This window comes from Meriones unguiculatus, chromosome 8 (genome assembly GCF_030254825.1).
Source record: "Meriones unguiculatus strain TT.TT164.6M chromosome 8, Bangor_MerUng_6.1, whole genome shotgun sequence".
Lineage (NCBI taxonomy): Eukaryota > Metazoa > Chordata > Mammalia > Rodentia > Muridae > Meriones > Meriones unguiculatus.
In genome coordinates, this window is record NC_083356.1 from 11,879,779 (window position 1) to 11,906,122 (window position 26,344).

At 44.2% G+C, this 26,344-nt stretch overlaps 1 protein-coding gene across 1 annotated transcript in view; it reads left to right on the forward strand.

The window, feature by feature from the left end:
* The first annotated feature begins 4,276 nt into the window (after positions 1-4,276).
* The window catches only part of Cpne8 (copine 8), a 176,180-nt gene continuing 154,112 nt past the window's right edge, over positions 4,277-26,344 (forward strand). Inside the window, exon 1 of the mRNA XM_021645741.2 lies at positions 4,277-4,604. Coding sequence (XP_021501416.2) covers positions 4,507-4,604 — 98 coding nt within the window. The 5' untranslated portion in view covers positions 4,277-4,506. The remainder of the gene's footprint in view (positions 4,605-26,344) is intronic.

The window sequence follows — 26,344 nt, forward strand, 5'->3', positions numbered from 1 at the left end:
AGACAGAATCTCACATGTAGCCCTGGCTAGCCTGGAGCTTGCTATGCAGACAAGGGTGGACTCAGATTCCTAGAGATCCACCCACCTGCCTCTGCCTCCTGAGAACTGGGATTCAAGATCACACCTTGCCAGAGAATGTATATCGTTTAACTCCATCACAGCATCTTTGGTGTGCTCCTTCGCAACAATCAAGAGGCCATTCTTTTCTCTTGCATGTTTCCCTGTGTTAAGATGTGCCTTCTTAAAGAAGGCTAAGATACTGATTAAACAACTGTCCACAGAGGGAAAATGATGACTTAGTTTTGCATTCTTCAGTTTTCCAAGGACATTTTTAAGTCCAGTGTAGAGCAATGCTGGAGGCTCTGACTTATCTTAAAGCTTCATAGCTAGCTATTGGGGCAACAGACAAAAGTTCAATTATTTGTTTCCCATGTTCTGTCTGAGTTGAGCACTATCCGCCAGGTAAGGCAATGGAAGCTGGCTGCCATTGCTGTGGGCTGCTCTTTCAGGAAGAGCCACTTTCTTGGAGCACACCTCTTCCTGCTGGACTCTTGTTATTTGTGGGGTTTTCTGTTTCTTTCTGTTTTCCTCATCTTACTTATCTTTTTTTCCATTAACTCCTTCTTATCCTGTTTTTATAAATAAACGCTTCTAAAAAATTAATAATGACATAAAATCAAAGAAATGACAGGAACTGAATGATTTGATTAATATAATCCCTGTGAGGTCCTCATCTGCTAACTTCCCTACTGTCTCTTTCAGATCTAACAGTGTCCAGTACCAAGCGGACATCCAGCTAGTATTTTCCAAGTGAGTACTGTGCTGAATAATTCATCTTTGCTTTTAGCACATCACAAGGTCACATATTGTTTACCTGGACGAGTATTAACACATGGTGCTAATACATTTTCTAAACAAAAGCTCAGGTAGAGAAGTTAAAGTTCATGTTGAGATATTAATTTTTAATGACCGTAGGTCTGTGTACGTCAAGCTAGCTATATTCATAGAAAGCTTTACTCTACATCCTGTGTCTCAGCATTTGAAGCTTATTTCAGTATGCCACACTCATTAGGACTGAGCTTGAGCAATCGACATGGAAGTAACGTTTCCACCATGTGTTAACTTTCCTAGGGCTGATGCAATATGGCCACAAACCCCATAGGCTTCAAACAATTGCTTACACTCTCATAGTTAGGAGTCTGACATCAAGGACCACACTCTCTCCAAAGTGGCCAGTGAAAACACCTGCCTCTGTCAGAGGCTGCAGTTGCTTAGAGCTCCCTGGCTTGAACAGAGCAGCTTCAGCCTCTGCCTGACTTTGTTTCTCCCAATCTCTTCCCATGGGACCAACGGTTCAGCCCTGACACATATATTAAGGAAAGCCTTAAAACATGGCAGAATATACAGTCTCAGAAAATGAATTCTGGTAAGATGTCCATTCCTCTCTGTTGGGGACCATCTCTGGGATAAATATATGCTCAAGTAACCACAGATATTGTCAAGATGACAATAAATTCTGTGAGAAATTGCAATGATTTTTAAAGTGGTAAAACGTTTTTGAAAGGAGATCATAGATTCATTTTTAATCAGTGCTCAATTAAAAGTATTCTATAGCCCTACAAGTCAAGACACTCTGATTCTGGGTTAAACAAAGACAAACAGGTGAACAGAACAAGGCAGGATTCAAAAGTGAATTTATTTGTTATGTTGATTTTTTGACAAATATTATAAGAACATCCCATGAAGCAAGCTTAATCTTTGTAACAACTGGGTGCTGCAAAATTTTGATGCTGGTGTATAAAAAGTAGAAGATAATTTTAAAAAATTCTTTAAAAAGAAATCATAGACCTAAATGTAAAAATCTGAAGCTAAAATTACAAGAAGAAAACATAAAATATATTTTTGACAACCTCAAATTAGGCCAAGATTTTTTAGCATTGACGTGGGTTTAAAATTTTTTTTGTTGTTGTTGCTGGCTGGTGGTGGTACATGTCTTTAATGCCAGCATTCAGGAGACAAAGGCAGGTGAATCTCTGTGAGTTGGACGCCAGCCTGGTCTACAGAGTGAGTTCCAGGACAGCCAGGGCTACACAGAGAAAAACCTTGCCTAAATAAATAAATAAAATTTTTATAACTAAAATTCAAAAACTGAACTTGTCAAAATTAGAAACTTCTCTTTTATAGACAAGAAGAGGAAAATATAAACTTTTTCCAACTGAAAGAAAACATATTGTAAATTGCATATGATAATAACCTCATATGCTGAATCTTCAAAATTTAGAAATAATAAAACCAACACTCCAATATAAGTGAATGGACACCTTGCCAAAGTACATATACAGATGAGTTATTTCCTGGAAAAACACTGTCACTAGTCATTAAACCACGATGCGACTGTCTAAACTGTAAAAGATTAACAGAAGTGTGGACAAGGCTGGGGATCCACGGAAACTCATGCTACTCTAGGATAGGACATAGTAAAACCATTTTGTGAAATAATTCAATGATTTCTTAAGAAATTAGCCGTGAGCTTCCATTTTTATCCAGCTAGTCTCTTTTTACTTGTCCAGAGTAATGAAAGCTTACGTTCACAAAAGACTTACATAGTAGTGCTCAGAGCAACTTTATAAATAATAGCCCAACCCAGGAACAAGCACATCGTTTATCAAGGCGAGCCGGTGACCAGCGTGGCGCGTGTCTCAAAGTGGAAGACTGTTCACTATTTATTCTCCTCGCACCGTGGATAAAACCCGCAAGGAATCTTACAGAGGGGAAGAAATCGGATTAGAAATGGAGCATGCCGTGTTTTGCGGTTTTTAAATAAAAAATGAAGTGTTGTTTTAGTGGTGGTGAAAGGAGGGACCGGTTACAAAACAAAACAAAAAGGATACAGGAAACTTCGGTGAGGAAATGGTTTATTATTTTGATACGGTGATAACTTTACGGGTAGACCCTGTTCACGGTCGATCAGATGTCACACTTAAATAGCTGCCTGCATTGTACATATAAACAAATGCACTAAAAATACTCACACACGCACCTACGGACCTCGAGAAGTGGAAGGTTAGGAAAAGGCATCTGGGTTGGGAGATAAAGTCCTTTTTATTTCTTCAGCAGGTGCCTGCCAAATAAAATTCTGGTCACCTTAAAAAAAACCTCTAGACCCCGTCCACCAAATCAATTTCGGGCATCGATAAGAGAGTTTGAGGGAAAGTTTTGGTCATAAACCGCAGTTTAGTTTGTGATGCTGGAAGGAGAAAGACAAACAGAACTTTGGGATTTAAGGGGTGATGAGTGGAGGGTGGGGCAGGCACGGGGGGCAGGGAGGAGTGGCAAGCATCTACCCCCCCCCCGCAGTGTAACGGATCCTTTAAACACCTGGCTCCAGGTGGATTAACATGCCACCGCGGAGGCCAGCTGCACCCCTTGGTCCAGCCAAGCTCCCTCCCTCCCGGGGCCGGGCGCTCTGCTCTCCGTCGCCCCCTGGTGGCCATCGCTAGAGGACCCGCAGTGACGCCTGAGGTCAGGTGTGCGCAGTAAAAGTGGGGGGTGCCCGGGAGGCTGCGGCGGCGTCCGCGTCCTGTCCACCCCACGTCGCGCCGCCCAGAACCTACTTCCAAAGGCCGCGGCCACCCGGGCTGCGCACCTGCCTTACGCTGCCCTGTGTTCAGGTCTTGACCGGGGGAGAAGGCGCTAGATTATAAGGTTACGACCTCCTGGGCCTCGGGGCAGAAATCCGTTAGGTTTGGAAAGGAGGGGCACTGCAAGGCGCTGACCTCGCCTCGAGGGGACCCTCGCCTCAAGTCGCAAGTTGCAGGGGACGGCAGACGCAGGGAACCCTCCTCCCTTTCCGCGCAGCGACCGTCCCAACTGCGTCTACTCCGCCCTAGCACACCCCTCTGCACCCGGTGTCAAAGGCTGCAAGCCATCCCTTGTCCCACCACCCCATCAGTCCAGTAGCTCGAAGAGGGGGGCCCATCAGCGGGGGTCAGGTGCCGGCGTGACCCGAAGCCGCTCCGTGGGGTGGCATCAAGCCCACACCTCCGGCTTCCACCCTGGAGGAAACGGAGTGACTGGCAGGAGGGGAGGCAGCAACGGCCCCGGAGAGGGAAGGGTGAGGTGTAGAGGGGACACCGCCGGCGCCGGGGGCTTTCCCACTAGACGGGGCGCGGTGTCCCATCGGGTCACCCCTGTCTCTGCGCCCCGCGCCCAGAGCCCGGGGGGGGGGGGGTGCGCAGACCCGGTCCCCGCCCGGCGGCTGCCCCCGGGGCGGGAGCAGACCCGAGCGCCACTTGCCAGACCGTGGCGGCTCTGCCAGGACTGGCTCGGTCCTCGGCTTGGCGACGAGGTCCGCCTCCTCCCTCCCCTTCCCGCGCCGCCTCCGCCTCTTTCCTCTGCCTCCACCCTCGCCCCTTCCCGTCGGTGCGGAGCTCAGCCCCGAGCAGCGCGCAGCCCGCCGCGCCTCGGAGGTGGGCTCGGGACAGGCGCCCCGCGCCTCCGCTCGAGATGGACAGCCGCTACACCAGCGCCACGGGCATCGGGGACTTGAACCAGCTGAGTGCGACCATCCCGGCCACGCGCGTGGAGGTGTCGGTCTCCTGCAGGTGAGGGCGCGGCTCGCTTCCCTTCCTTCCATCCGGGCTGGGCGGCACTTGGCTAGCGCTCCCGGCACCACGAGGCTTGGAGTTGCGCGTGGAGTGGGGACACCCCAGTTGTGAGACTGGCGCTAACCCCCCGCCCCCGCCCCCACCCCGTCAAACGACACAGAGTTGGGGACCAGAGTGGTGGGCTTTGGCACCGAGCCTTTCGTTCGCTTTCTGGGAAACGCTACGAAAGTTGGCAAAGCTGTGACTCAGCTACAGAAGCCCTAGCCGCCTCCCACTTCACAACCTTTCTCTCTCTCTCTCTCTCTCTTTTAAAACAAGGGAGATCAGGGCCAGAGGTTCAGCGATGACGGGAACCGGAGGGTCAGGACTGCCAAAGGCGCGCGTGACCGCTGCGCACACTGGCTGGGACTCCTCTAGGTGCCCGAGAGTAGCTGCCGGGTGCGATCGGCTCCGGCTCCCCCTTTCCCAGTTCTGCAGCTTCCTCCCCGCCACCCACTTCCTGGACCCATCCAACTTCCCCACCCTCCACCCTTCCGGGACGTTTGCCCTAGGCCGGTAGCGGTTCCAGGTTCAGTCTTACTGGCAGAGAAGTCACGACTGATTTTTCCGCCCGCCAGGAGACAAACGTGAGAATGCTTCCAGCAACTCTCACAGACCGGCTCTCGCTCAGCGGCTGCCAGTTTCAGACTCCCCTTTCCCTGCGCTCGCTGGGCCAGCTCCTCTGTAAGTCAGGTAGAACAGCCGCGCTGCCCCAGTTTTGGGGAGCTAGGGGGTCGGCTATATTAAGAATTTTAGAGTTATTGCATATGCCCAGGTGCCCAACCCTTATTTGAATACCTCAACCTTTCTGGGTGGAAAACTCGGCGCATCATTCCCCCGTGTTTTAAAATGCCCTCAAATGTTCTCGGTCTTACTGTAGCAAAGCTCGTCGTGAGTGACTCTAAGCCTGAGTGATTTTGGTTGTAAGCAATCTCTGAAGTTAAATGCCTTCAGCCTCAAAAATACTCCTTCTTCTACCTTTCCGAGGCTATGACCCTTTAATACCGTTCCCCATGAAATTATTTTTGTTGCTACTTTGTAACTGTGATTTTGCTGCTGTTGTGAGTCGTGATGTAAACATCCGTGTTTCCCGATGGTCTTACGTGACCCCTGCGAAAGGGTGGTTCCACTCATCCCCTAAAGGGGTCGCAACCCACAGGCTGAGAATTGCTGCTCTGGAACTCAAGGTTCTCGGAAATTGAACGGTTCAGCGCCCCTCCCCCAAGTAGCCGTGCTCTTTGGGTAGGGGACAGCCTGGAGAGAGAGGACGTAGGATGATTTGCTCTGACTGACCTCAGGCTGTGAAACCAATCGTGGGGTTCATGACAGCAGACGCCAGCCTTTGGCTTATTGGGGTCACTGTCTTCAGGGCCACGCTAAGCTCCTCTCAGTTATGGACCGCCCGGCAGACTCCTGTGCCCGTTTCTAGGCGCTTTTCTTCTCTCTGGAGCTGACTTCGGGTGTTAGGAGGTTACAGCAACCCGACAGCGTGGGACCGAGCGGGTGATCGGGAGTTCCACGATAGTAGCCTTTTCTGGAGTTCTGTCGTCTGTTCAACATCCTGCAGCACCGGGAGGTCACCAAGCAGACAGGTGCGCTGCACACCAATTCTGAGCGCCCTGTAGGTCCTTAGGGGCGAGCGGAATCGCCCTCATGGGCCAACCATCCCCATGCTTATTTGCTGAGGGATGCTGGGTATCCTGAGGTGAATGGGCTTAGACCAGCTTGTTTCAGCTTCCTGCTCCAGGCTCTGGAGATGTTCTTCTGCGTGGCGTTACATTTTAAAAAAATGTCTCAAATCGGGAAAACAAAATCTGAAAGAGAACTAAGTACTTAGTGTCAAGTATTTCTGCTAAGGTTTTCCAGGCCTCGTCTGTTATTTGAGCTGTCTAGACTCAGTTGATCGTTTATTTCTTGCTAGACCCAATTTAAAACCACTTTCGGGCAAGTTGGCTTGGAAAGTCAGTTTCATTCCTGGGGTGCTGAGAGCTTTGTCTTCCTACCTTAGGAGGTGGTACGTTTTTGAATTTGACATCAGGGTCCTGGGTGCAAATTCTGGCCTTCTGGTTTACTATGAGAACCTGTTCTTACTTAGTTTGTCTGGGCTTGCTCACATCTGATAATGAAGCTAATTGTGGCATTTCCTTTATAGTGTTATGAGGGCTTGAAGGAATGATGCGGGGGACGTGTTTGTGCAGAACATGGCACTGTTAGCTATGAAACAGTAACTGTGAGCTACTATGGTGATACAGCGCCTTACATAGGGTGATTATGGCTATGATGAAACACCATGCCTTGGGGAGGGATGGGTTCATTTGGCTTAAATCAGGGCAGAAACTCAAGCAGGGCAGGAACCTGGAGGCAGGAGCTGATGCAGAGGCCCTGGAGGGGTGCTGCTTACTGGCTTGCTCCCATGGCTTGTTCAGCCTGCTTTCTTGTAGAACTCAGGACCGGGGAATGATGCACCATCCACAATGGGCTGGGCCCTCCCCCATCAATCACTAATTAAGAAAATGTCCTACAGCTGGATATTATGGATATTATGGTTGAGGTTTCCTCTTTTCAGATAACTGTAGCTTGTGTCAAGTTGACATAAGACTAGCCAGCACATGCAGAAAACGGCACTTAGAGTTCTGCTAACAGAGTTCTGTTACTACTCTCTATTTGGATCTTAATAAGCCAGTTAACAGAAACAGAGCTAGCTGTTCCCAGAGCACAGCTTCCCCAGGATAGTTGTGAGGCGTTCACTTAGCAAGAAGGTACAACTGAGAGTTTCTCAGCCCCGCTGTGGGCAAGCATGGCAAAGATTTCCCTTACCTCAATATCCGAGAGCGCTCTGATCGCTGCTGGTACTTCAAAAACAGCTTATAATGGAACCCCCTCTGACGACCTTCTTTCTCTGGCCCCTATACTCAAAAGATCCACCGTCACTTTGGGAAGGAGAGAAAGATAAGAATTGAAGCCAGAAGCTAAATATAGCTCTTTATACTGATCAAGTGTCTGGTGTCTTTTATCCACGCAGGAATTAAACTGTGCTCCCTGAGTAGGACAAATTAGCTGTCATCTCTGAGAGCACGAGCCATGACTGGCAGACAAACATTATATAAGATAGTAACCTAGGATGAGACCTAGCGGTAAGGCTTTTCTGCATGCACTGGGGTACACCATCGAGGTGCTGGGCACTCAGCATTTTTGACAGGAGGATGGGCTTTGGCAGATCAGGGCAGATGTGTGTGGATTGGAGAGATGTTAATATCAGGATCAGCGGCTGAGATCTTGCTGTGTGAGTGACGAAAACCACATTCTAGTTACCTGAAGGCAGAATCACAGTCTTTGACTTCTCCTCTACCCATTACCCAGCTGTGTATGCATTCACATCCCTTTATTAAAGTAACTTGTAGATTTTTTTAAAAGACTTAATTGAGTTACCTTATCAATTGAACTTCTCTATTGATGAAATGATGCGACTTTGATAGCCTCCCAATTTTATTCTGAAAACACATTAACGTAAACTGATACTAAAGCTAATGGGAAAAATAATTTGCAGAAATTAATCCCCTTCCCCAGAGCCTTTGTTTCACTATTGTGGTGATTTTTGTCATTTTCTCTGGGCTATCCAGACTCCACTTCTTGGCTCTCCATGCAGTGTCAAGGGTGGGCTTTTCCCCTCCATGTCATGGGTCTCAAGCTGGGCCAGTCATTCATTAGTTAGCCACTCCCACAATTTCTGCTGCATCTTTTACCCAGCGCATCTCGTAGGCAGGACAAATCGTAGGTGGAAGGTTTTGTGGTGGCTGGTTTGGTGTCCCAGTCCCTCCACTGGGAGTCTTGCCTGGTTTAGAGAGGTTCCTTTATTGATAGTCAAAACAGTCAGAGCATGGCAGGCTTCTGGTACTCCCATGCAAGCTCTCAAGTGCTGATCCTTTCACTTACTCCTGGGATGATTTTAAACACTGTGTGGAAGGAAGCTGACTTGTTCTGCACATGTATACACATCATGGTAAACAGTCTAAAAGCTGGACCTAATCGTAGTTTCCTTGTCCCGTCTCACATCAATTCTCCCATGAATTGTCTGAATATAGTGTAACAAGCATGTGCTAACCATCAACTAAGACATCTGGCAAATAAATATGGCAGCAAAAACTGGTCCAGAGATAGAGTTCCAAAGGCCACCTTGCGATCATCCTGGGCAGCGTCAGTGTGGCTGTGGCATGCTGCTCTCTGTCTCCAGCCTTCCTCCTTTCTTCATTCCCCTCTTCCTGATTAGATTTTTATTTCTTTTCAGGACTGAGGTCAAATGTCATGTTGTTACAGGCCCCCCTTTCTTAAGCTAGAGTTCTGTGTACTCCTGAAGCAGCTAGTTCATACCAGCATCAAGTAGGTATAGGGTAATACCTGAACACATGTAAGGACCACTGTGACTCTTTCATGATGCTATACGCTGAGCGGTCACTAAACATGCAATGCTAAGCAAAATCATCTGCTGTTACAGACTCCCGGGCTCCGTAGGGGACCCTCTGAGACATCTCTGGGAAGGTGATGCTGTGTTCTACTTCCACAAGTTCACGTGCGCTGGCTATGTACTCTAAGACCTGCAGGCTTCATGATTGAATGACTCTGACTAAGCAGAGATCCTAGCATGTTGATTACAAATGATTTTTATGCCAGAATTTCTGTCCAAATCGTCTTTATTGCCTTTGGGAAACGGAGGCGTAATCAAATTTAAGTCTTGGTGAGTTTGGCTCTTAAATTAGAAAGTTGTGTTAGAGAATCTAAAAATAATTTTGAGAGAAGTTTGAAGTACACCACGTAAGAGATGATTGGTCTTTCAAGTCAAGGTTCATCTTATAGTTAAGTAGGTACCATTTCTTGGCTTCATTTAAAGCATTTTGTTGTGGTTGTGTCACTTGTGAGGTTTGTTACTTCCTCCAGCTGGGCAATCTGGGCAGTCCTGAGCTTCTCATTTTGCTCCGACACTATCTCTGTGACTTTTGACAACACCTTGTAATAAACTGAAGTGAAACAGAAGGAAATCTCATGCTTGCCATTTGTGAAGTAGCTAAGTCATAACTTACCTTTCATAAAACAGTATATTTAAATAGACAATTATACTGGCACAGTACAATAGTATTAATGCATAACTTTAAATAATTTGATCTAACACATGTAGGGAAACAATGGAATGTAGTGCTATTTAAAAAGTGACTTATGGTGGAGGACTTTTTGTTTCTACTTTTCTTTTAGATAGGTTCTTTTTATTTAACTATTGTAATCTAGGCCTGAAACTTGTGATCTTCCTGTCTTGGCTCTGAATCTAGGAATTGTAGACATGAAGCACTAGGCCTGACCTGGATTATTTTCAGTAACAACAAAGAAGAAATAACAGTGGAAAATACAGTATTAACATATGTTTATAAACTGTTACTTTTCCCTGCTCAATATAGACCTGTTGATAGAACACACTTTACTGTCTGAGATTTTAAATTCTTTATCTTTTTCTTCTTCTTCTTCTTCTTCTTCTTCTTCTTCGTCTTCTTCTTCTTCTTCTTCTTCTTCTTCTTCTTCTTCTTCTTCTTCTTCTTCTTCTTCTTCTTCTTCTTCGTGTGGGTATATGAGCATTTGAAGGCACATGTATGGGAACCAGAGGACAACTTGTGAGGGTCTCTCCTTCTGAATTTAGGTTGTACAGCTTGTGTGGCAAGTGCCTTTACCTGCTAAGCTTTCTTGCTATCCATGTCTGAAAAAAAAAATTAGGAGTATATTATGGCAAGTTATTTCCTGAACCAAGCCCTTGCTATTTCAAAGTCCTTAGGTTACTCAATCTTCTCCCAAAACGATGTGAAATTCTGCTGTGGTTGGTCGATCTAGATTTTCCTCTCAACAGGACCCCGGCTGGTTTTGTTCGTCTTTGAAATGAACAGTGTTCTCTATTAATAAATAGCTGTGCTCTTCCTGCAGTTTACTTCTGAATATGCTTGTAATGTTTCTGGTAAATAGAGCTTCCAGTGGAGACGGCAAATGGATTCAACCTTGTGTGCTAACTCGTCTCACTTGTTGCTGGGTCCCGGCTGCCTGAAATTGCGCCTGGAAGGATGCAGAGGGGAGCGGAAGGCCTTGCGGGAAATAGCTGACTTTAGAAGTGAAGTGAACCGGTGCTATCCGGCGTGCATGTATTACTTCTCTGTGTTAGGGGCCCCGGCGTGCTGTGTTTCCTAAGCTGTACAGTTCAGCACAGTCTTTTTGAATCAGCTCACCAGGCTCGGGGATACTGGAGTCTGTTGCCTCCTTTCCACTCGGCTTCTATCCCTCAGGCTCAGGAAGCAGTCCTTTGCTTTCAGCGTTGGGCATCGTCGGCAACATGTGGGTGGCCGAGCCTGGAGGAAGAGTAGTTTTGTTTGCTGAATGATGATTGGGGTTCTTCTCCATTCCACCCAGCCCGTTTCCGTCTCATTTGGACCCAGAGTCTGCGGATTTCCAGGTGTCCGGAGGTCCTGCCCTGTGGCTGGCTGTGAAGGCTGAGCTTACGTTCAGTCACCCATGAGATTTAGGTAGTTTTGCAGAGTGTTGTAATCAAACGTGCTTTTCTTTGAACCCTGATATTACCTCACATTTTATTTTTATGACTTAAATATTATTTGGATTTTTGCATGTATTTCTCTAAAACCAATTTTAAAAGCACTTGTTCACCATTGATTACTCTAAAACCTAACCTTGTGTTTTGTGTGTAGACATTTCCAGTACAGTAGATGCTTACTGCTTGGCGGACAGGTTGGAACAGTGAACCTACATGTCCATGGATTTAATTATTTTTATAATCTTAAAAATGTAATCTTAATATGAACAGTACAAAACATGAAACACAAGCCTGTTTCTACCAGAATAACTTAATGAGAGAATAATTATTACCCAGTTAATATAAGATTCTCCAAACATTTATATGTGATGAGACAAGAAACAGATAATTTTGAATTGGGTTACGTTGTTCCTAACTATAGCACAATTAGTTTTAGAAGTGGACACTTTTTCGGCGTACTGACAGATGATTTGCTTCTTTAGTTTGGAATGAATGTTGAGCCAAAAATAGGCAAACAATAGAACTTGCAGGGGAGCTGGGCTGATAGCTCTTTTGGTAAAGGGCTCACTGCAGTGCTGTGCCTATCGGGAAAGCGGAAGACCCCATCCCACCAAGCCCCTGGACCCGGCCCAGCAGTGTGCTTAAGTAAGCTTTAGCTTCAGCAGGAGTCTCTGTCTCAGAACACAAGGTTTAGAATGACTGAACAATACATGTCATGTGGACCCATGGCCAATACACACACACACACACACACACACACACACACAGAGAGAGAGAGAGAGAGAGAGAGAGAGAGAGATACAGATAGACACAGTGTTTTAACATATATGTATGATATCCTATATCTTGCCTTTAAGTAAGAAAACATATGAACTTATCTTAATCATTGACCCAAGAGGGATTTTGTATTGAAGAAAACATATTTTTACTAGCTTACTTGTTGCACCAGAGAAGTAAGCAACTCATGGTGTTTCAAAGGGGTACGACCAGTCGCTTGAGGGAGCAGTTGTTAATGTCCTTTCTTATGGACTCCATGTGACTGATGTGACTGTTCAATGGATTTTAATTTTGCGCCACAAAAATGCAAACAAACATATTTTGAAAAGTCAAAAATCACAGCAGTGTAAAGCCTCAAGAATAGAACAGAAACAGTTTCTAGAAGGGAGAAAGCAGAGCTGACCTTTATGTATGATATTTATACTTACGTATGATATTTATGAGAAAATAAGCATACTTACTTGTGAAGTCACTGTCTGTAAATCATGCCTCTTCGTCTGTTTGTCTGGCTATGGCATTTTGTTGAGTTGTCTAAGTAATATCGAAAGTGCTCCTAACACAGCAGAGGGTCTGAGTGCTTTGTTGATAATATTTAGCATGTACCTTATTATGCTTGATTGCATGAGGTATTGTGAAGGCAGGGACCTCACTGATGGGAATAAATGTGAAGTCAGGAAAACCCATAACTGTTAGCATCATTTTTATTCAGTGAGGGTGGTACATGGGCATCTAGTTTCATGAATGTGGAGGTGCCCAGATGCTCCCAGTGCAGAGTGACTGTTGGGATTTTGTCATGCAATGAAATTATTAGGTGGCTGTATCATTTTCTTCTCACTGGAGGAAAATGGCCTAAGCCTGCTGTTTTCAACAGAATTGTCATCAACATTTTCTCAGAGATTTTTCCAATTGCGCATGGGCCCACTAGAAAATGCTAGTTTATATCTTCGTAGGGGGCTAAATTGTTTCCATCTTCTAAAATGTCCTTAGTACATTAACGAAATTTCTGTCATTTGTCACTGAAGCCCTTACTTCCTGCTACTTCTACTTCCATACCTACCCTTTAACATGGCCGATTAGGATGCTGATTAAGTCTCACCAGTGTGCACATGTCACTGGAGTTTTGAGGCCACAAGACCGGCTCTGGCAGTCTCAGCAAACTGGGCTCGGACACCCACGAAACATGCCAATTTAAAGAGATAAGTAGTGGTGCGAAGCAGAGAAAGGCAATGTGTCAAGTGCGGCCACACTGGTGAGAGGAACACATAAAGACTCAGGTGACCTCCCCTCTCTCCACCCCAACCCCAGATCTATCTTTGGGGAACTCATGAGGTTCAGGTTCAAATACGGAGCAAAGGATATGCTTAACTACCTAGTCTTCGTCAAGATGTGGTTCTGTCCATCACTGACTCATCTGAGCCATGTGAAATCTCTTCCTGGGAGGTAGGAAAGGGCAGGTGCTCACACTATTGCACTTTTGTTTACAACTCCTCGATTGCAAGCGCATTAAGAATCTTTAAATATTATGATTATTTATTTGGTTTTGGTTTTCATATAGCATAGGTTGTCTTTGAATTCACTATGTAGCCCAGGCTGACCTTGAATTCCTGGTTCTCTTGCCTTCACCTTGTAAGTTTTTTGGGGTATTGACTTAACTGTTTAGCCTCACGTCTTCATCCTCATCTCTTGCTTCCCTTCTCACTATTTTCATTATCCAAAGCTTCCTTAGTTCCAAACCATTTTAGATCAGCTGAATCAGGAGCAAACAAGGAGGAGAGTCCTTCACAGTGTCCCTCCTGTTAGAATCTTTTAAGAGTTGACACATCCCTGCGAGTGTAAAGACTTTCAGGTAAAATTGATTGAACCTTTTGTTCTCTAATTTATAATGAGTTTGTTGTACATGTTCCCCCATTTCACTGGGCTGTTTGCAGATCTCTCCCCTTAGTCAAATACAGATCATCTAGAGGGCGGAACACAGGTATTTATAACTAGTTTCTTATACTGCATCCTTCCTATGACTCCTAATGACCTAGTGCTTACTGAAGAAACAGTTGAAAGACTATCAGACATGCATGAAGTTAGGAGTTCTCATCCCACACTGACTGAATCTTACCTACAATTGTCCTGCATCTAGCTGATAGTCTAATAGCTTGCACAGAAAGGGCTTAATTGCTTACACAAGGTTTTTGAAAAGGTGTATCCCATAGTGTTGGTAGCTGTGGTTGAAAGACATAAGGGAAGAACAAACACAGTCTCAGTTGAGTTTAAAAAAAAAATCAGCTATATAAAGAAAAGATGAAAGAGACAGGGAGGGAAAAGGCCTTAGACGAGTTTATCGATTCGTGCTTTAAGATTTGTAGAGCTAAATGCACCGTGAGTTTGTGGATTCTGGGACTGAGTTTATCTTCTTGTCTTAGCAAGGTGAGTGAGCCCCTGTGATTCAGGAGTGCATTCTACTCTTGTCACCTGTGATGCAGATGACCGTCATGTTAGGAAGTTGTCTTTAGTCTCTGGGTCACCTGGTCACATGTGACAAAACTCAAACTGCATTTCTGTTTTGTGCTTAGACTCTCTTGGAGAGTCTGCAGAGCTTGAATTGTTGTGAAGTGCAATTTGAATTATTCATTGGTTTAAACAGATTTCTGAAAATAGTTGAAAACCTGGAGGGAACCACGAATTTAAAAGAGAGAGAGGGGGAATATATGAGAGGGCTTTGAGGGAAGAAAGGGAATAGGGAAATGGTATAATTATTATTATAATCTCAGAAACTAATTTTTAGAAAGATGAAGAAAACAAACAAACAAATCAAACCAAACCCCGCTAATCTAGCTTTGCCTTTGTAAGCTTGTTATTTTTGGTAAAGGTATGCTGACTGAGGAAAGTTGAAGATGACTAAGCCAGATGACCCACGTGTACAGGCTTTCTTTTGAAATGTGGAGATACTGAGCTTTCGGTGGTTGAACTTGCAGCAGATTTCAACAGCTATTGGAGAAAGCAACAAAAAGTTGAGAAATACAGTATTGTGTATTTTGAATGCCTGGAAGGCAAGGTCAGCTGGACTGATCCTGGGGCATGTAGTGTCTGCCTTCATCTTTCTCCTGTGTTGGTGATTTGTGGACCAGCCACAGCTGTCAGCATTTGCTTCGTGGAACAGACATGCTTCCTGCTTTGACTCTGGGCGGAGCAGTAATCCCACAGACTAATAATTTAGCAATAATAATTTACCAGAGTACACAGCAGATCATCGTCACTCGGCTGTGGGTGAGTCCAAATATGACAGCGGCATTTCAGGAGGGCAGAAAGAGAGATCGAGAAAAATGATGATCTGAACCCTCAGTGTTGTAACATAATAATGGGAATGGGTCAGACGTGGAGGAAGAGTTTAGAACTGGACAGGCATGGCTCTGACAACAGCTCATGGATCCAACTGGGAGAATTCAGAGAGTTTTCTGGTCTCTGCTGCTGTATGTGAAAGGAGTAGAAAGTCATTCCCACATGGTTGCTGTGGTGTAATATCAATAAAGTGCTTCGAAAGCACCTGCTACTTAGCACATTTGTGCTACCATTCAGCTGAGGCAGAACAACAACGGCTCACAACATGAAGATAGTCAGGACTCAAAGAGCTGCCATCTCTAAGGAAGGTTCTACATAGAAAATCCCAGCCAAATTCTGTTTAAAAGACTTGAACAGAAAACACACGCGCACACACACATGGTGTTTTGATTCAAATCCGTGCTCTGATGACAAATAGGAAGAGGTCCTCTTTTGCTGTTGTGTTAATTCCACAATTCCACTCCTCGTAGCAGGCTTGAGGACCTTTGCCTTGAGAGTTCCTCAGCTCTGATCTAAGCAAACCCACTTCCTTTCTGCCCCGTGGAGGCCTTTACCACCGTTGTTGCCATCTTCCTGTGGATGCTGCCACTCAGAAGTGGCAGTAATGTCCTGCTGCTGTGGAGTCTGACAAATAGCCTTGTTTCCTGCTCCCACTGAGAATCCAGACACTGTCTGTGGTGCGCGACGCTTCATTTTCTAGGTCCTGTGGTGCTTTGTGCCCCCGGAGGGTCATTTTCAAGTTATCAGCCTCTTTTGCCAAGATGTTCTGGCTGTCGTTTGATCTCTCCATCCACAAGTCCCCAGGTTTTAGGACTGTGTTTACATCGCACAGTTCTGGACTGCTGGTTGTGTGTGGGTCAGGACTTGTCTTTGAGCCTGGATTTCCACAATGCACTCCACTCTTTAGGGGTTGGCTCCCCAGGCTTCTCCTGTAATTCCAGCTGGGGTCAGTTATGACATGTCACAGGAAACCCATGAGCTTCCCTTTCATGATTCCAGGAGGCTCCTTGGCCTTTTGAAATTTAGCACAGGCACACAGGGACTTGGAGGGCAGCATACTGAGCATGGAAACTCTACATCACAGTGGCTGCTTTCCCCAGTGCTTTTCTACTCTTCTGTGTGCTGGCTGATGGTCTAGAGACTTTGTGTCTGCTCCCCAGAATGCCTTGTGTGGCAACATTTGAGCACCATCATGTGTTTTCTAACAGAGGGTGGGTGAAGCATACAGGGTTTAGGATGAACAGCCAGGAAGTGCCCATGCAAGTGTTTCCCAAGTCTGTGACATCACGATAGTACTAGGCTGTTTCTTTGATGCTAAATTTTCACTGAAATCATTCATTAATTGGATTGGAATCTCATCTCTTTAATCAGTCACTTGATGGTTATTTAGTTTCCACCAAGTGTTCTTAATTATAAACAGCAGTTATGATTATGTTATAATAGACATTGTACACACTATATAGTTATATAATTGAGACAGATTGCCAGTGTGTACGCTTTAAAATAATAATTAAAAGAAAGTCTCTGCTTGGCATTCTAGACTGCATGTCTAATCTAGGTATAGGCTGGGGTAGCAGAAGGAATGCACTTTTTTTTAACTATATGATGTGATGTCAATAAAAGGCTTTGAAAGCTCCTGTGATGGCATACAACCCATATTTGTGCCACACCTCAGCGGAGGTAGAACAGTAGCTCACAACATGAAGACAGTGAAGACTAAAAGGTCTACCATTTTTAGAAATGGCAGCACATTTTTATCCAGGATGATATACCCGGGTACATCTTCATCTTGGTTTTTGTAACAATGTCAGTTTCCTCGCACTAGATCTCATTTTTTTTTCTTTCAAAATACACAAGCCTCCCTCTCCAGGACGTTCATTTTTTTCCATAACCCTAACGAGATTTCACCATGAAATTGGGTTACTATGGCCACAAGAGTGAGTGCTTTCCCTCGCCACTTTATTTCATGTAACTTTTGCTTTCTGCCCCTGGCTTGGGGTCTTTTGGCTTGTGAAGTTCTCTGCCTACATCCCTGTACAGCCAGGCCTCTGCGTACTTTTCCTCCTTTTCCTCTGCGCTCTGCTCAAATGGCTTCTTATCTGTGGTTTTCTAAACCACATCTGCAAGCACTTTCGCATACTTAACTTGAATAATTTCCCTCTGTCTCCTTCTCCCATCTTCCCCGGTTCCCTTTACCTTTACCCCCCTCCCTTCCTTCTTGTGCTGCTGAAGATGGAGAACAGGGATTTGCATACCACAATCACTCTACTGGATGGATGTATGTATGTATGTGGGTGCATGTGCCGTTGTTACAGATCTTTGCAGGAACCCAGCTGTTTACATGGGTACTTGGGTCTGAACTCTGATCCTCATGATTGTACATCAAGGGCTGTTCACTGATGAGCCGGCTATCTCTCCAGACCCTCAATCACTCTACTGTTGAGCTCTATGTCCTCCTGTTCTTAATACTACCTGAAAGGTGTGTCTCCATCTGTTTGCAGATTGCTTCTCTCCCTTCCTATGTAAAATAAACTTGTAAGAAGGGCTTTTCCAGTTTCTGTATACTGCTCTTACATGGTACTCAGACAGTGGCTGACTGACATTTACCAAATGTTCAGTAACTACGGGTTAGTAGAAAGAGCGAGTCTAACCTTCTCCCTTGATTACAATGCTTTAGCTTAATGTAGGGCTTTCTCCCCTCCCGTTCAGAAGTGGGCATCCTCCCAAGTGAGAGTGAATCCATGAAATTCAGCAATGGAAATGAGGGGGGTGGAAAGGGGGGCAGATACTCTTAGGTGCCAGGATTGTAGAGTACAGTGCTGCAGGACTCTAGGCCACTCCTCCCTACGAGGAGGAGCAAAGCCCAACCAACCCGGAGATGCAGCTTAAGCTCCAAGCTGGTAGCTGAGCTGCAGACAGCAGTGCTGGCCTTTGTTTCCTGGAGCAGCCTTCACCTTGTAGCTGAGTCTGGCCTCCAGGGCACTCACCAGCTGGTCCTCAGCCTCACCAGTGCTGGGATTGCAGGCTCAAGCTACCACAGCTGGCTGTGTTGTCATGTCTGTCCCTGCTGTAGTCACAGTCAGTTGAATGCCCGAGTCTGGGATCCATAAGGAACCTCCATATTTTCATCACGCCATTTGTTGTTTATCTGCAGCAACAAAATAAGCATTTAGTATGTTACGTCTTCAAGAGTAGCTAACATTTGTCCATTTTACAGGAGAGCAGTGGCTCATTATGTACCTCACTTGAGCCTCAATGGTCATTATTGATGAGGAACTTTAATGTCCTCACTGAGTAACCATATTTCTTCTTATATAACATGCTTGATAAAGTTCTTTAGCTTAGAAACAGGCAGATCTCTATGAATTTGAGGCTAGCCTGGTCTACAGAGTGAGTTCCAGGGGTTGTACAATGAGATGCTGTTTCAAAAACAAAATTCTTTAGCCTATGTCTTTTTTTTTCTTTTTTTGGAGGGGGGGAAATACATATCTTTTCAATAATTTAGATAATTCTTTATGTTTTATAGTCATTTAATACAAAAAAACTTATATTTTAAACTTAATTATGACATAGTTTCTTGGGTCAGACTTCAATACTTTGAGCGGGGTGAAAGGGTGTGTGTGTGTGATAAGAAGTCCACATTTTGGGGCGGCTGAGATCTGAACCCTCTATAGCTAATCAGCATCAGAAGCATTTACCTTATGCACCCGTTATAAATTACTTTCTTCCTTCTTCCCGGTAAAAATATATGGTAATCAGATACATTAGTGAATTGACCCCCCCCCCAATACGTAGTTATCATATAAAAAAAAACCAAACAGGATTTAGATAAATGGACACCCTTACACATTGATAATAGAATGTAGAATAGTTCAAACACTTAGGAAAAATGGCCTGGCAGGCTCCTGGGTCTCATGAATGCTATGGCTAGCAGCTAGCTAAGTTCTCACCAGAAATAAAGGTGCGTGTCTACATAAAACGTGTTCAAATAAAAAAAAAATTATCCTAGAAACTCATGCACCCCAGCCAGAACAATTGAACTATCCATCAACTACTGACAGTAAATGGAGTATCTGTACAGCAGGATTCTGTTTGGCAGTAGAGAGGAATGAAGTCCTGATTGATCCTGCAAAATGTGTGAAAGTTAAAAATGGGACAAGCACATATTGTATGAATCCATTTACATGCAATGTCTAGAGCAGGGAAACATCTGAAAACATAAAGAATCATAGTTACCAAGGGCTGGAGAGGATAGGGCAGGATGTAACTATTAACAGTCAGTAGATTTTTGATGGAAAAGAACTTAAAAAGTGTTTTAAAACTAGATTTGGGTGATGGTTGTTATACAAACTGGATATACTGTAAACTAAACTGCCATGTCAGAAGACAAATTTCATGCTTTGCAAATTATGTCTGAATATAGTGGTGACAAAAAGAGGGTATGTGTAGATCATTACAGGGAGACAGGGAGATGTTCTGAGAAAATGCATCCTCAGCCAGTCTCACCATTGTTCAAACATCACATACAGAATTTATGTACGGTGAGATGCTCTTTCATTACATACAGAATTGACTTACATGAACTTAGTTGGGTAGCCTGGGTTATATGGTATATATGTATGGTGTAGGCTAATGTTCCCAGGGTTATGATGAACAAGAGAGCATGACATTAATTAAAGTGAAAGAGAAAATGAGGCAGTTTAGAGAAGCCCCAAGCAGCATGCAGGATCCTGCTCTCACCCTAATTGCAGTGCACTGATTTCTAATACAAGTAGGCTCCAAAACTCAGAGCAAGAAGTTTAGTGACTTTTTAAACCAATAACATAGTAATTTATGATCAACCATTGTTACCAACCTTTATACAACTGGCTACATCACCACATGGCCACAAACAAGGAAGTAACCGTGCCTTTGCAATTGTTCAAACGGCAGTGCTAACTCTAGAAGATAAGGACTCCCCACTCTGTTACTACTTCGTAGGACAGTTATTGCATGCATATCCCATGGTTGGGGAGATGTAATATTTGGCAACTAACTGTACTTCCAGAGGGAACCAGAGAAACACACTGTTGTGCAGGACTCTCCTCTGAGACAAAGGCTGCCATCTTCAGGAGTCCAGTTGGCGCTACTTGACAAAGATCATCACAGCTAACCTTGTTAACTGTTGACCTTCCTTCTTGGAAGGAGAGGATGGGACCCTCTCCCGAGTCACCCTCCCCACAACCAGTTGCATGCAATTGTGCCTTAATTGGTATGGCCTTGCAGGATCTAGGAGGTGTGGAAGTTTAGGGGGACAAAGAGTTGTCCCTCTGTAAAGACTGAGGAAGCCATCATCCTTACTAGGTACAGAACTTCCAGCTGGTATGGGTCTGGGATCACTCAGAGGTTCACCATGACTGTAAATAACTCTAAATAAGAAGAGGCTTTTTATTTAGGCACTGGAATTCAATGTAGGGTCAAGACTGCACTTGAGAGCACTCTCAAGATACAGCACCTAGCCATATCAGCCCAGGCTTATAAAGGCAAAACCCTTAAGATTACAGGTACTCTGCCAACGTATGGGCAGGGTTTTATTTTAATGTTTACTTTTGCAGTTGTCCTGTTCACCTTTTGAGCACAGTAAGCAAATTCCATTAAAAGAAAAATCCAGAAGAGCAGTTAGTCTTATGACCTACTGCCTTGAAAGAACAGCAAAGTTTACAAGATTAGTCAACTTAAGACCAACCATCAATGTCTAGGAAAAGTGGGCTGCTAAGGTCCAGCCTGTGAAAAGGTAAGGGATTACATGTTAGAGGAATTTTGTTTGTTTGTTTGTTTGTTTGTTTGTTTTTCAGTCTCTCAAGCATAGTAACTTTAAACTTCAAATGTAATATTAACCATCATATCACCCTCTTGAGTTGTATCTTGGGTTTAATCTTTGACTCTGTGGTAGGTACCTGCTTAGATTTCTAAAGCCATTTAATTACCTTCTGGTAGAAGGAATCTAGGTCCTTTTGGACTTAAGAGTGCAGCCTTCTGTTGAGGATAAGGGGTGGATATATTCTCTTCTGTAACTGCTTCTCAGTCAAAATTAGACCTCATTGTCAGGGCCCAGCAAGGCTGGCCATATTGGTCAAAGGTCAGTAGGGAATTCAAGTGATGGGGTCATTCGTCAAAAGCATCTGGTTCATTGACCCAGCTGGAGAGTCAGGACCAAATCACCATGGCTGGACTGGCTTACACTGGCTTTCAGAAAATTTAGTTCTCTCTAGTTTTGGAGCAGCTTGTAGTCCACAGATGATTCATACATGGTGTCCATCAACCCTAGTGGGACAGATAAAGACTAGGGACAGGGGCTGGAGAGATGGCTCAAAGGTTAAGAACACTGTGTGCTCTTGCAGAGGTCTTGAGTTCAATTCCTGGCAACCACATGGTGGCTTACAACCACCTATAATGAGATCTGGTGTGTGAACACACATGCAGGCAGAATGCTGTATATAGAATTAATTAATAAATCTTAAAAAAAGGGAAACAAATCTTACATTTGAAAATTCCCATTTGGGAAGAGGCAAGAGGTGGGGAAGCTTAGGCTGTTGTCAGAGTTTTACCAGAGTTCGATTAACAGCATGTCAGAATTTAAAGATGGTTTGAAGGTCACCCATGCGCCTGTCTGTAACCCCTCCCCCACCCACTGCTCTGTAAGTAAAACTAACAAGCTCCTTGGCTCCCGAGGTGATCGTTGGTGAAATCATGCCTTGGGACCTTAGAAGGGTAGAGCTTGTTTCTATCTGTCCCTGGGGAGAGAATGTTAGCCACACACACACAGTACATCACATGGTTATAATTCGCAGAGTGTTGCTGTAGGTTGAGAGATGCCTTAAGTCGCAGGTACAGATGTTTACAAGTCTCTGCACTGATGCTTAGTTAAATCATGCCACTGGAATACATATTACCATTGGCTGCCCCAGGAGTGTTGTTTGGCATGTTTGGAAATGGCAGAAAGCTGAAAGTGGCTGAAGGTCATGGAGGAAGCTGTATGACTGTTTGGGGTCCCGCCTGACAAAGAATGTTTGTCTCACTGGCAGTTACAGTCAAAAAAGACAACATGAAAGCAACATGTAATGCCAGACCTTTAATTTTTTTAAAAAAATAATAAATGGTAGAAACCTAGAAAAATTAACATTTACATATTCTTCACAATTCTAATAAGTTGATTGAATTATTTTAATTTATAAAGCTTTACTCGTTTATTCTCTTGCTTGCTTTCTATGTGCAGAATTAAATTTTCTGGAGGATAATGTAATTTTTTTTCTATTTCTAGTACTCATTTTTATTTTATATCTCATTTCCTAGAATTTTCTAAGTTATGCTTAATAAAGACTTTGTTTGTAGCTCATTTTGCTTTGCTTTCATTTACACAACCTGTCAGTGTGGCTTACATGTATATCAAGTTTAAAAATCAAAACTAAAAATCATTTATTAAAATTTACCGCAAGTGTATCTTACATTTTTTGTGACTCTGGCTACTTTATTGAACACCTCTGAATTCTCTAATTTTATCTGGAGAATGAGTCTTGCTGGTAATTGTTAGTTGTTGGGATCATGTCGCAGTTAAGAGAATGGCTTGACGGAGTGCTGAGCACAGCCTGGCTCCAGGTTTGGTGAAGAGTCGGCGTGGAAATTGTGCAGTATGGGTTCTTGTTTTGTGCTGGCCACCTAGGAGGGAGTGGGCAGTGTTGAGAACAGCAGCAGGCAGGAGCGAAAGTTTCGGAAGAAAAGAGTGCTGTGGGGAAATGTGAACACAGAATGAGGCAGGAGAAATCCAGAGCTAGATCAGTGGTTCTCGACCTTCTTACTGCTGTGACCCTTTAATATATATAGTGTTTCATGTTGTGGCATCCCCCAATCATAAAATTATTTCCTTGCTACTTTATAGCTGTAATTTTGATACTGTTTTGAATTGTAAACATCTGATATGCGATCCCTGTGAAAGGTTCATTCGACTCCGGAAGGGGTTGCGACCCACAGGGTGAGAACCAGATAGATGCACAGAGGTGTAAAGACAGAAAGTGATGGGTGATGAGCATTAGGACAAACACTGGATTTCTGTAAATAATGGGTTCCTCTCAGAGGCAACTTGTTGACTGTATTTGTGTGATGGAAGGCAAGAAATCCAATGAAGAGATGCCATGTTGGGAATATGGCTGAGATTTGGCCAAGGTGATGGGTGCTTCAGGGCTGATAGAGAGAAACAGGCTGCACAGTGTTTCCATGTTATAAGAGATTTTCACTGATTTATTGCATCCCAGGAAAGGGAGTTATTTTCTGGGAGCTCTGGAACCCAAGAGTCTCAAATCAGTCTGGCTGAGCTGACATCCTGCTGTGGGTGATGCCGTTTGCCTCTCTTGCAAATTCTGTTTGGGTTTTCTAGTGTCTCAGCAAGCTTTCTTGTGGTCAATCTAATCTTCCAGACCAGAATTTACAAAACTGTCTGTGAAGGAGTCCTACTGCCTTTTGACCCTCTGCTAGTGGTCACACTTCCTGTTCTTTCTGGTTAGGATACCTGTATTAACGTTTCTTCCCTACCCAAGAACCCAGGATAGTCTCTGCAATTGAGTGCATGGTTTAGTCACATGTTAAAGATTACCCCTCTCCTCTCAGATCAGGCCACAGTCATGAGTTCCAGCAATCACAACTGGCATCTTTAGGATAGCTCTCACAGTGGCCTTTCACTGAGCTGAGAATACAGGAGCTGTGTAATTTCAGAAGGGGAAGGAACCCCTAGTTGATTATCCTGACCCTGACATTTAGGGTTTTAGGAAAACCCACTTACTGGGGATTGTTTGTCAACTTGACACAAACTAGAACCTGGGAAGAGAGAGCCTCAGTTGAAGAATCGCCTGCGTCTGTGGGCATGCGTGTTTGTGGGACATTTTCACCATTAACGATCGATGTGAGAAGAGCCAGCTCACAGTGAGCGGTACTATCTCTGGAGTTGTATAAAAAGCAGACTGAGCAAAACACAAAGAACAAACTATTACGCAGATTTCTTCCATGGCCTCTGCCTAAGTCCATCCCCCCTGCTTCCTACTTTGACTTCCCTCAATGGTGGCCTCTAATGAGACATGAACTCTGCTTCCCAGTTTGCTTCTGGTCATGGTTCTAGCCAAGCAACAGAAACCAAACTACAGCACATATATTTTCTTTTCAATCTGCTGTATTAATTTCTTTCCTTACTATCACCTTAAAAAATGGTTGTTTCTCTTCTGTACCTGGAATCAGATCTGTGTCCTCCACCATTTCTGCTGAAAAGTTGCACGCCTCTGAATTAACCCTTTGCTTCCTCACATCTGTAGGGGTTCCTATTATCTCGAGTCTACCAGGCACATGGAGTATCAGACACTAGATGTCTTTGCCATTCCTAAGAGCATCATTTGTAGGAGAGTGCTTTAGAAGCATTGTCTTCCTCTGTGGCCTGGAAAGGCTGCTCCCAGCTTGGGGAGAGGTGCTCAAAGATCAGGCCACTGAGTTCATGTCAGAGACAGTCCCTGTTGTCATTACTAGGGAACCCACATGGACACTGAGCTTCCATTGGCTGCATTTGTGCAGGGGTTCTAGGTTATCTCCATGCATGGTCCTTGGTTAGAGTATCAGTCTCGGAAAAGACCCCTGTGCACAGATCTTTTGGTTCTGTTGCTCTCCTTGTGGAGCTCCTGTTCCCTCCAAGCCTTTCTCTCTCCCCCTTCTTTCATAAGATTCACTGCACTCTGCCCAAAGTTTGGCTATGAGTCCCAGTCTCAAAAACTCAAGTGGCAACACATGCTGGAGAGGATGTAGAGAAAGGGGAACCCTCCTCCATTGCTGGTCAAAATGTAAACTGTGCAACCACTTTGGAAATCAATCTGGCGCTTTCTCAAACAATTAGGAATAGGGCTACCTCAAGATCCAGCTATACAACTCATAGGGATATGTCCAAAATATGCTCAAATACACAGCAAGGACATTTGCTCAACCATGTTTGTAGCAAGTTTGTTCATAATAGCCAGAAACTGGAAACAACCCAGATGTCCCTCTGTTGAGGAATGGATTCAGAAATTGTGGTACATTTACACAATGGAATAATACTCAGCAATTAAAAACAAGGAAATCATGAAATTATCTTCCTAGATATCTCTGGGTATCTGAAGCAAACCCTTCATGCAGACTTGAAATGGCACATCATTGGTTTTTTCATCTTAAGGACCGTAATAAATAAATAGTTGGAAAAACCCAATTCAGCATCATCTATAAAGATAAGGTCATTTCTGCATGTCCCAGAATTTCTGCCTAATTGCTGAGAAGTGCATGCTGTCCATGGTGGTGAGGGTCCCCTTCTAAGAGCCTGCTGCTCCTGTGTGGGAAGCCAGGCAGTCTTGGTGAGGGCTGCCCATGAGCCTGCTTTATAGAATTCCTTTATGCTTTAGATTAGAGCTGACTTGGACTTTTCTTTAATTTCAGCCTCAGAATATTTGTTTTCATTTACACATTTACTTTTTCTTCTTTTTGAAACCTATCCTTTTGCCTGTACAAAATCTGTATCCTTTTGCTATAACTGTCATAGTTTGTGTCAAAATAGATTTTCCTTAAATATGCATGTAAAAGTCCCAGAAATACTGTTTTACAACCAGTGAAAGAATTAATGTCTGAATCAAATATTACAGTCAGATCACTCCCAAGGATTGAGTAAGTTTTTTTTTTTCCTTGCCTTTACACACACAAAAAAGAAAGAAAATGAAAAAGCAAAACAAAACATGTTCTAGATTTAAGGAAAATGTGTATTTTCTTAGTATATAACTGCCTGATTCTAGTCTGTGTGATACTGTAATGGCAAACATACAGGACCAGGCCTGGTCCAGCGAATCCCTGTGACCTCGCTTGCCACCTGTCCCTGCTGCACTGCCTGTGGTAAAGCAGCTCACCACAGCTAACACGAGAGCTGTTGGTGCCTCGCATCAAACAATCAGCACTTGTGTGAGTCGGTGTCTTTTGGCGGCCCTGC